Source organism: Anomalospiza imberbis, chromosome 3 (genome assembly GCF_031753505.1).
Source record: "Anomalospiza imberbis isolate Cuckoo-Finch-1a 21T00152 chromosome 3, ASM3175350v1, whole genome shotgun sequence".
In the NCBI taxonomy this organism is placed as follows: Eukaryota; Metazoa; Chordata; class Aves; order Passeriformes; family Viduidae; genus Anomalospiza; species Anomalospiza imberbis.
In genome coordinates, this window is record NC_089683.1 from 53836418 (window position 1) to 53848489 (window position 12072).

The 12072-nt window shown below is 37.7% G+C and overlaps 1 protein-coding gene across 1 annotated transcript in view; it reads right to left on the bottom strand.

The window, feature by feature from the left end:
- Positions 1-224: 224 nt before the first annotated feature.
- Positions 225-12072, bottom strand: part of PTPRK (protein tyrosine phosphatase receptor type K) — a 349451-nt gene continuing 337603 nt past the window's right edge. The window contains exons 29-35 of the mRNA XM_068184424.1: positions 11129-11278; positions 10389-10562; positions 7653-7784; positions 7297-7422; positions 5187-5350; positions 3850-3985; positions 225-1490 (exon numbers count right to left, since the gene is read on the bottom strand). Coding sequence (XP_068040525.1) covers positions 1437-1490; positions 3850-3985; positions 5187-5350; positions 7297-7422; positions 7653-7784; positions 10389-10562; positions 11129-11278 — 936 coding nt within the window. The 3' untranslated portion in view covers positions 225-1436. The remainder of the gene's footprint in view (positions 1491-3849; positions 3986-5186; positions 5351-7296; positions 7423-7652; positions 7785-10388; positions 10563-11128; positions 11279-12072) is intronic.

Below are 12072 nucleotides of genomic sequence, written 5' to 3' on the forward strand. Positions count from 1 at the left end.
AGTAACTGAGAGGGTATCAAAGTAGAAAAAAAAAAAAACTTTAAATAAAAATGTAGTTCACTCTTACTTTACAGAATATGTAAAAGCACCATAGCATTTTACTGTCTGTTCTAAAAATGACCAAGAATAGACTGAAATGATCTTAGCTGGTAACATGGAGGAAACTTTGTGAAGAAATGGATGCAAGCTAAGTAAAAGCAAAGCAATATTTTGTACACCACAACTATAATCAGAATCTGGCATTGGTTTATTCAAATTTTGCTTTCTTGGAAGCAAAGCTTACATGTTCGTAAACATCAAATTAAACATTGCTTAATTTTACAATTTCCTAAACAAATACTTTTTTACCCTGAAGGGCATATGCAGACCCATCTATTTGTGTCACAGTTCTCCTGTTGATCTGTGCTTCAATAATTTTAAAACAATTGGTTCCTGTACAATTTTTAATGGATCTTAAAAATTTCTTCCAATATTGTGCAAGTCATAGGCAAGGCCATTTTTAAGTGTGCACTTCCTTACATATTTTTCTTTATCAGTACTTAACTAATGCAACTGTGAAAAACTATACATTTTCAGGAAAATGTTTATATTTTGGTCCTGTACTTAAAGACCTTCTATAATCAAGTTGTTTACATGAATTTGAACCACAAACATGTACACAACAAAACCACTATACCAATGTTTCTTGGTCTATGCATAAAAAGTATGTCTTCTACTTACACTAAAACATACAAAAAATAAACTACAAAAATTGTTTACACTTGATTTCAGCAAAAAAAGCTTTCTTCAAGAAAAATGATTCTTCTTTTTTTCAGCCATCAAAAAAGGAATGCAAGTAAACAATAAATACATGTGCTTTCTCCATATAGACATATTTACACTTGAGTCTTTGGCTTATGTTTAAGTTTCTTTATAAAGATCTTTATGTGATCCAGCCATCATTGCACATTAAAACAAAATAAGCCAGTTTTTCTTTTACTATATATAATATATATATGCAACACTTGAAACGTATAAAGAATGAACCTTACTATCAATCTGCACTGTTATTGTACTTTAACAATGTATCAAAAAGAAAAAAAAATTAATACCATATAGGAAATATTGATACATGCAACAGATGGTCGCTCTACTGTATCTGAGAGACGGCTGCCTATACACACACAAGAAGGTCCTAATCTGCGCAAATCTCTTCTGGTTTTCATTAAATAGTATTTATGTGGCACTAAATGTTGATACTGTGTACAAGCATAGAAACAGATTGAGTTTTTTTATTAAGATACACAACTTCATAAGAAAAATACTTTGCATTTAAAATTTAAAATCCCTCCCACCCCCCTCTTCCCCTAAAATCTTTCTTCACAGGATCAAGAACTGTTGTCGAAACAGCTTATTGAGATTCATATATTTGGTGAACTTCGTCACATCCTTTCCGACTAAGAGGATTCCAGGTACTCCAGTGCAACATCGTAGCAGAAACGATATTGCTCCTTTAAGGGGGAATAGAAACAGAAGTTACATTAAAATCTAAAGTCTTAGCAGCAATATCTATAACCAAGAACATTATTTGTTAACTAGTAAACCAGATAGGCTTGGATTTTCTATTTTTCCCCCTATTACACAAGTATATTAACAGCTCTGATTTAAACACTCACCCTAACCAATAAAGGGGAAAAGGACCCTGAACATGGAAAGTAATGATGTGCTTCTCTGATTTTTTCAGCTTCTAAACTGGTTTATCAAACATGAAAAGCTCTCCTCTCAGTCAGAGCATTCTTGCAGTGAAAGCACCTTGACTCTGATACACCGCTTCTATTTGAGTTAGCTGATATTAAGCAGTAACTGGTGCAGGACCCCAAGCAGCTCTGTGTCCAGAGCCCATTGGTACAGTCCCGTTGATGTGGCATCCAAAAGATCAGATGAACATTTAAAAAAGAAGTACAAAACCTCATTTGGTTATTATTTATCCTCAACAATGCTGCTGTTGAGAGCTGATACTGGAAGACAGGGAGGAAGACAGAGAGAGGAGAGGGGAAAAGAAAGAAGAAATAAAACCAAGGAAATTAATTTGATGTCTATTGTCCTTATGACTTGAAAAATGAAATCTGCCCTTGTGATTTATTTTTGTTTGCATGGGAAGACAGCGTGATGCATTAACAGGAAGTTGTGGGGATATCTTAAAGGCTTAACTGCACTGCTCGTTGTTATCTGATCCTGTTGCTGAATGTAGGGCACATGACACTGCTATATATTGGCTTTCCTGGTTTGTTTTCTAACTAAAAACAGCTTCTGCTGTTCAAGAGTTCTGAATAAAAATCCATAGAGTGCAAATACATAACTAAAAAAATATAGCAACTTCAGTGTAAAGCTACAGTGGAATTCAGGACTATTTTACAACATAAGTTTGCAGAGCATTTATCAGAAACAAACACAATCTACCTCGGCCTCCCTTTACAGAGACACAAATAATTTTCCATGTGATCTGACCTGTTTTCTTGACAGCAGTGAACTGAAACCCAGGCAGCAATTCAATATGTTGTGTCTTAGATGTCTATGGCATGGGAGAATGCAAAGCATTTGCAGCAAAAGCAGCAATACCTAGCCCAGTGTCACTGCTGCTACAGGATGTTCTATTTGTTAACATATTAACCATCTTCTTAATTTATGTGGTGGCAAGGGATGGAAGTGATGCACTATGATTAAGAGAATTATGCCACAGAAACTATTTAATATTAAGCAAACACTGACACCTGGAAAAAAGGGGAATATGGGAAGAGGCAGATACAGCCATTTTGCACAATATGCAAGTTCACAGGGTCAGAAGCAATTCCCACTATTCAATTTCCACTATGCGTTAACTAAGACATGTTTTTAATTTCAATTGGCATCCCTGATTTTTATGCTGTAGGCAGCCATCTGGCTGAAAAGTGACATTGGCAGCTGGCAGTGTGATATTCAAATGGCAGGAACTCTCAAACACTATATAACCTGTGTTCATTCACCTACAAAAAGGAAAAACATCCATGCGGAAGAATTTTTTAAGGACCTTCCAGTCCTTCATGTTCAGTTTTTGCTGGAGAGGCAAATGTTTTAATGGATAGGCACCCATACTGCGTGCATAAAGATTAACCAAAAGATTTAAGGTAATTTTGAGTTCTGGCAATGTACATGCAGATATTTAGTCTTGCAGTTTTGCTAATTCAGGCTCATGTTGTTTGTATTAGCTTATTGTTTATATTTTTCATGAATTAACTGTTGGATTCAATGATCTTAAGAGTCTCTTCCAACCTAAATTATTTTATATATTCATTTGCAAAATACTAGATCCAAATGTTTGATTTTGAAGTTCTGAGGTATCATTTTGACTACTACAAATCTGAGTAACAAAGACTGTCAGTATTCAGTACAACTTCCAAAACTGCTGTTTTTACTAAGGAGCACAATATTCACAGATCCAGCTAGGAATCTGTACTTCACGGCTTAATCCTACCAAGAAGAAATGTCATGCTTTGTAAAATTTCAAGACAGCTTGTGTGAGTGCAGCCTGCTGCAACTTCCTTTCAAACAGACTGGGTTATTTTGGGAGATTAAAAGTGCATTCTGTTAACTCAGAATGCTTTCTGTGGAAAACATTCAACCCCTACAAGAAAGGTAGTGTAAAATTCTAAGCCTGTCCTCTCATGATGCTGACTTGCATTTACACTCAATAGCTGTCCTTTCTTCTTCTGCCCCATGGTAGCTTTGCAAAGTCCTGTTTTTATGGGCACAGGACTGAAAACACAGCTCATGCAATGAGGCAGCCTCGGGCTCCCTGGCTGTTTGCAGCAACTCTGCAGGGGTGGTGCTTACCGGAGTTTCTACCATGTTGGGCTTACTGTTCCGCAAGGTCTTCACGGCGTGGAAAACATCCACCACATTCTGCCTTTTCACCATCTCAACCACGATGCCAATGGCGCAGAACATCCCGCTCCGGCCACCGCCGTTTCTGTACGCAAAGAAATGAGAGAATTAATTGTCACTGTGGCCTAAGACAGCATCCAAAACACATTTCTGTTCTTTCACTCTGTAAGAACAAGTGATTCCTGAGTCCCAGAGGCAGACCAGACTTTAGCAATCTCTTTGCAGCTCCAGTGGGTTTGGTCTAAGACATTTGTTTTTTCGGACCTTCCTCTCAATTACTGCTTTTGAATTCTGTCCTTACAGCCCATCATGATACCCAACTATGCTAAAACTCTAAATTACATATGCATTAGAAATAAAAAGAAAAAAACGTAACCCAAGTTCTATGGCAAGTAGGACATTAGAAATAATAAAAACAAGTTCAATGCCAAGTACATTTTCCACTTACTTCTGGAAAGACACTCACTTAACTTATGATATGAGGATTATTCAACCAGATATGCTAAGGCATCACTGATTTAAAACTTGTTGACCTTTGGGGACACTTCTGAACTATTTTAATCTAATTTCAAAGAAATTAAGGTAGGTATTTCTTCTTATTAATTTTGAGGTGGTATAGGCAGAAATGGGTCACTAGTTAATTCTGAACATTTAAACCAAGCTCTTTTTTCAGAGTAAGGAGAAAGATTGATTACTCTGCTTAGGGAGAAGAAGCCATCTTTTCAAAACTCCCAGTCCAGCTCCCATTAAAGTATCAGATAAGCAGCCAGCAGCCATTTACCAACAATAGTTTTAGTATCGTGTACTGTAATAGAGCTTTTTTCAGATTTCTCATATCCATAGTTTTCAGTTTAAATCCCTCAAAATACTGTAGGCCTTCCTTTTGGGAAAAAAATATATCACACTCTGCAAAAGAGACACAAAACCCCCCTATTTGGCACTCAGTATAAAAGACTTCCTTGCTGAAACCATGCAGAAGAAACAGATCTGAATATGTCTTGCACCTGAAAAACATGCTATTATGTACAGATGACAGTACACGTGGTATCAATGTAGTATCACACTCAAAAGACTCATTCCTTGACCTGACACAGAAAAATCTAAAAGTTGAGTAAAAGCCAACCTACAGTGGTAGGCAGTGGTACTTCTTTATTTTTTTATTAAAAAAGTAACAGGCATAGGTGCAAAAGAATGTATCCATAAGAATACTGCTTAAATTAAAGCCAAGAATTAATTTATAAGAGTTTATTTGAAGAGCAGCAATTGACTTTCTCCAAGTTACTCACAGGCAATGGATGATGGTTCGGCCCTCCCCTTCTTCACATTCCTCTTGCCATTTTTCAACCTGGAGAATTAACTTCAAGAAGGATCTCTTGGAAGCTGGTACATCTCTGTGAGAAGCCCATCCCAAATACTGGAATTGCTGAACCATCAGATAGCCCTCTTGTGGCTGAGGGAAATCAAAGGGCTTTAGGTCAAAATGGCAGCTTTACATCTTTGTTTAGGAAACCAAAATACAAAACTAATGTGAAACCTAGATGTTTATATTATGGAGATTCTAACGTGTGTACATTGCATGGTAGGTCCACCAGTAATTTCGACCACTTGAGTTCAAGGAAAATGTGCGAAAAAGTAAAAAACGGAGCTACATTGAAGACCACATCACAGTTTATCAATCACAAATGTAACCTATACTGAATTCTAAATCAACAAATACCCTAGATTCTGTAGATTCTATGTGCCAAGGTTGCTTAGCACCACTTATCAATTAAAAACATCACTATTAAATTCTTAGACTTGCAGAAATAGAGATACATTTGGCTCCTATTCATGAACTGACCCCATTATAAATGAACAATGAGTAATACTAGTGCACAAACATGACTACTGTCCTTGAAGTCTTCCCTTTGTGCCAGACTATGATAATCATGACAGCCTTGCTGCCAGTCTCTGAGCCTTCCACGTGCTAGATGTGACACAGAGAGAGCTTTGAATAGAATTTGACTGTCACAAGAAAGGCCTCAATAACAGGAAGAATAAATACTCTATCTAGTTTTTTGAAGCTGAAGATGACAAGTACGAATGTGGATTTTAGAAAAGTAACAACAGAGGAGAGAGATTTTTAAAAGCAAGGCTTATGAGCAAAAGGACATAGGAGACAAAGAGAAGTAGAAGAGTAGAAAATCAGAGCATCATAAAAAAGGAAGAAATGGAAAAAATAAGGAAAAAAAGGGGAAAAAAGAGAGGAAATCTCAAAATACAAGAAAAAAAGCGCTATGGCGTAATATTTGCCAGTGTGCCCACACCTTACTTTCCTGTAGTTTCCAAAAAGAGCTGAAAATGTTTTTTGTAATTCTGAATATAAGCAAGACAAAAAAACTAAAAAGAGTAAAATACTAGCCACATGAAGGCTGGTTTTTGCCCTCTGAAAAATTAAAATGTGACCAAAATAAAAGAAAACAAAAATAAAACAAAATACATGAAAGATCTTTGTGTACACAGTAATTAATTTCCCCATAGTATCTTTCAAGATTAATGATAGTTAAACAAATGCTCAAGATACTCTAGAAATTGTGATAAGTTCAGTATTGGATGGAAGATAAAAAGCAGTTGTAGTAAGTAAATAGGGGTTGCTGGTTAATTGCACATAGACTGGTGGCACAAGCATCTGTAACTCTTTTTGGCAGGCAACATAAATAAGCAATTCATAGAGGTGAGCTAAACAGGAAACACTGTGGCAAGCAGGGTTTAAGAAGATGCTGCAAGAGTGTGGATCACTATGGGACAGTAAAAAGATAAGATGGTCTAAGGTATGGAAGAGCTGACAAGAATGCAAGACTGGCACTGCTACTGAAGTTGAGAAAAAGATGGTAACTGTAGGTTGAGGCACAGTGGTGGCAGAACACATTAGAGGCAGAGGAATTTTCAGGGTTTTTTCACACCCTGCTTTGCAGGGCGCCACAGTCTGCCTTTCCTGTTGTGGTTTTCACAACTTAGGCTGAGAAGGTGCTGGTTGCCTCAGTGTTTCTGTTCGTGATTCACCACAGAAAACATCTTACCAAAGCTATGAACTAAATACACGTTCATTACGGGGATATTTCTTTTACTGCACACCAAACCAAGACAATATAGAATACTTCTCACACATCAGGCACAATGCCTCTGAACAACATCTAATCACCTGAAAGCTCTCTCTGCTTATTGTAGAAAAGTACTGCAGCTGTAGAAAAGTACTAGAAATCAGTATTAGATACTTTATTAGATACAGACTCTTTTCTGGGTAATGTCTTATGAACATTAATACTTTACTATTATTCAAAATTAAAAAGCACAAGAGCCTAGAGAGCATGAAAAACAACATATTTTTCTGTCACATATTGCTAGAATAATCCTTACTCTTGTTAGATTGCATATCCTGAAAATTCTGTTTATGACGTCACAGTCCATTGAACATGACATGCATTCCACTTGGATGGGGCCGTACCGCAGTATCCCTTCCTCGGGCCAGTATTGTGGGCAACCCTGTGCCAGAGCAAAACAGGCATAATTAAATGGCAAATTACAACCTGACATTGCCTTACTCCACTGCAGACATCTCACTTAACCTTTACTGAGCAACTAGTGTTGATTAGTCACTGTAAAGCAGAGAATAATTGTAAAGTCAGTGCACTGCTCTACATTTTCATCATCTAGTAAATCCAGAGTGATTAAAGGATGTGACAGTACATGAAAAATTCAAGCTCCAAACTAACCTGTGCTAAGTCGACTTCATTTAACATTACAAGAGAAGTACAGCCATAGTCGTACACTAATCTCCAGAAATCTTTCACAGTGTTTGGTAAAGGATGTTGTGTGACGATAAAAGCTGCTGGCTGCCTGTAGCTCTGTAAAGGCAAACAATTTTATTAGTACTGGTATACTGGTATGGGAAGTACTTAAATTCTACTGAAACAGAACAAAACATAAAACTAGAACAAAGGTGTGACATCAGTTACTTCACGTATCACTGAGGATGTAAAAGTTAAAAACACATTATCATATCCAATAAGAACAAAGAGTGCTCAGGTCTGCCTTCTTCTTGGTTACAGAACAAGCCCTGCTTTTACACTCAGATATGCTCTGGGCACTGAAGATGTTCTTTGTGGCTCTGTTGAGCTAAGGCTCAGGAACTCTGCTTTAGGCACACTGTGTCCAGGAGCCAAGCAGGGAACTTTCACCCCATGATGCAGAGAGGGGTGCAGAGGTCTCAGAAGATCACCCTCTCCACGGTAGGTTTTATGTGAACTCTGCAACTGAACTGAGGACTAAGCTTAATCTCAAACTCCCTTTCACAGTGCACAGCTACAGGGACACCCACAGAACTGACTTTCAGGATCACCAGGACCCATTTCCAGCAGAAAGCATAAGTTCAACAGCAAAATCCTATTTCCTGCCATGATCGCAGGTTCCATTTTCTGTATGCTGTGTTATACACAACTGCAAATAGGGACTTCCAGCCTTGCACAGTAACTGATATGCAACTAACAGTGGAGGGGCTACTTTCCTGCTGCAGATGTATTATGAGCAGCAAGCAGAAGAGGAGAGATTGGAAGTCTTTTGCAGGCAATTTGTAACCATCCATGGAAAAGTAAATTAACCCAGGAGAAAGACCTGATAGGGCAGATAAACCACTTTTGCTATGGAAGCTTGCTTATTTGAAGGTTGATCTAAGGGATTGCTATGTGCAATATATCAACATACCTTCCAATAACTTGTTGTTAATGTCTTTAGCATCAGTACTTGCTTGACAAGAGATTAAGGAAGTTGCTGATCTTTTTAATATGGATTTTTGTCACCTTTTGGTGACAATGGAAGGATGTTGGGGTAGTAGCAGCTTATGTCTTACTTCCTAGAACTGTCCAGGGACAACCAATTTTGATTCTTTCCCTGTACTTTTAAGAAATAAAACAAGTCCTAGATGATGTTTTCCTACCCCTCTTCCCCATAATTTATTGTGTTTCTCAAGAGAAAGATAAGGGGTAGGTTCCTATTTCTGTTTTGTTACTGAAAGTCTCTTTTTCTTGTGGAGGAGTAGTTAATTTTCTCTGAATAAATCAGTCTTAAAAGAAATGGCCAGAAGAGAAAAGGCAAAAAAAAAAACCAAAACAAACTTGTGTTACCTAAAATTTTAACCTTTTACTTATAACCTTGTTATATGCCTTCACTGTAATATATTTCCTTTTATTTCTGCTATTTTTCCTTTTATTACTACCATTTCTACCTTTTCTAACTTGCCTCTGATTGCCGATCCATTAATATGTTGCTTGATTCATGTTCTACCTGCCACATGCTGTTGCACACAAGAGTCCTCCTGCCTCCCACAGCCTGTGTTGCCTTTCTTTCACCCCAAACCACACTCCTCAATGCAGCTCTGTTGGTTTGTTCATAGCACATCAAATTTATCCAAGTGCTTAATGCCATTTTAACTGCAATTCTAAACAATTTTTGCTACCAGAATTCTGTTCACTGCTCTAATTCATCTGTTCAGCCCCCAGTGACACCCTAATATATTGGTCTTACACACACTACTCCTCTATTTTTTTTTTTTTTTGACACAATAAGTTTGTTGTGAGATTAGGAGCTGCATTTTGCTATCAGTTTGTTTTCTTAACTAGCTCAGGCAGAGCTCAAGGATGACCATACCAATCAGTGTTGATGATTTCTGCTGCTATTTGCCATTTTATTTCAGCATCTCTCCTTGACATGGCAGTTTCTGACAGCATTTTATTTTTGAAGAAGGGGAGATGCTCCTGGAAATCAGGCCACTTATTTAAGTATTTACTGTAAAAGTGGCTTTAGGGGCCTAGCTTTGGAAATGCTAATGGGAGGCACAGGCAGGTATCTGGCAGCACATGAACTGCTTTATTGATCAGACACATATAGGCAGGTTCAACTCAATTTTTCCCATTAATTCACCTTTTCCCCTGACTGCATTTCTGTTACTCAGACTTCAACTTTAAAGAGCTGAAATTCAAAATATAAATAACAAACTCCCCACTTCTATACTCTATACCCAATCATGCCAAGAAAACAACATTTTCTTCCTCTGTTGCTCCTGCCTCAGTATAGAAAGACTTTTTTATGAAACAGTGATAGTAACCGCATGTTCAGATAGATAACATTTACTTCCTAACAAACAGCAGATTTTTGAGATCCTGCTGAGATTTGAGATTTGGAGGTCTGGACACTAGAGCTTTATATAAAGCTGTTAAAAAGGTGAGATTTCCAGTGGGTCCCACAAACATGCCAAAGACTAAAGATAAATAACCTTCTGAACAAAACCACAAGCTGGTGGGACTTTTTACCTTCCCCCCACCCCTTCTTCATTAGGACTGTTTTACTGGGCACTGCATTAACAGAATTACCCTTTCTTAAACCAACAAATGCTCTCTCTCACATTGCAGAGCTTTCCATGGCACACTATGCAGACAAAGAAGGTAGTCTCTTACGTCCATAAGAGCAGCATTGATGTAGTTGCTGCTCTCCCCATCAATAGTAATTAAGAAAGGCAGACATCTGTCAGGTGGCAGCATATCCATGAAGCGGTTCTTGTCATGGTTCCTTGGCAAGCAGGCGATGCTGCAATCCTCCGCCTGCAGGCGAGGGGTCACAGAATTCAGGGTCTAAGGGAAAGAGGGCGCTTGTTTTAGCATACTGAGCTAACAGACATGGGACTCGGGAGCCCCGAGTTTTACTGTAAAATACTGCAATATGAGAAAACATGAGGCATTAGCAAGAAGACAATAAATGCAAGCTCCTATCTGTTGTAGGACATTCTGGGGCTTTGCAAGGTGCGTTAAGCTGCAGGTATTAAAGGCACTCCATGTACCACTGAACACATTCTGCATGACACCATCCCTTCTGAAAGGAATAAAACAAAGAGGATCCTTTGGAGCTCTAAAAAGCTACGCCTTCAACGTGCAAATGCAAGCCAAAACTCTCTCTGGCTCTTACTCACTGGTCTTTATTTCAGACAGATATTTACTGCAATTTTATTAAAAGGAGGATATTCTGTATTTAAAACAATTTTGCAAAGCACATAAACATGGGTGCTTTATTTTGTAGACAAAAAGTTAGGGACTAATTGATATAGAAGTCATATGAAAAACCTTCTCCTTAAAATAAATTAAATGTGTCTAGAGGCAAAAAAATTGTTGTCACATCAAGAGTTAGTAGGAACTGTGAATACCTGAAACTCATCTTTGAGATGCGAAGAGTTTGTCTGAGAGTCTATTCTAATCATATCAAAATAAGCAGCTTTGAATTCACAGACAGGAATGGCAGTTTCTCCACACAGGCAAGCTTCTAGAATGGCATCGTGAATAAAGATGTACTGCTCCTGTCAAATTAGGAAAAGAAACAAAAATTGTAGCCATTTAAAACCAACAGATCTTTCCTTCTTTTAGGATAAACAGGCCTACTGCGCACTCTTAAACCCATTCAAAATACTGTCCATCAATACATTAAATAATGTTTTAATTATTTAATGTATTAGACTGTATTTAACAAACAGTCTTGTTCTTATTGGGGTGCAGTGAACAAGGATGTTTTCCTCAGGACCAATTTAAATTCAGTAAAACTTAACAGAACAGGGATAGTAATTTATTTGAGATTTTCAGTTTTCTTCTACTGCTTGTGGGTTTCTGTGCATATACCAAAGGTTTGTTTGCTTTATCAATTTTTTTAATAGCTTTCTATCTTCTGACATTAGGAGAAAGTGCAAATTGTTTCAAGCATTACTAGTGTGATTAGCAAGTATTTGGCATGCTGCATTCTCCTTATGCTTGTGCAAGCTAGTGCATCAGTTGCCTCATACCTGGCTCTAGGCCAGTAATAAATTCCAGCGTGTTCCAACAGAAGCACAAATTCTTCCCATTTTTACTAACTCGCCTTGAGAGAGCCTGAGTCCTGGATAACTGCATTACTATTTCAGTTAGACCTTCTGTCAATTTTTATACAAAATGCCCATTATATTTACTCACCCTGAGAGTAATAGATGTAAACCTTTTCTAGAACTGTGCCAGCCTCATATAGCTACTGTGAATACCAACAAGGTTCTTAAGAACACAAAATTTAACATGTGCCTGTAAAAGCAGCACATCCAGGGACCACAGTCATCTTCTGGCTCTACAG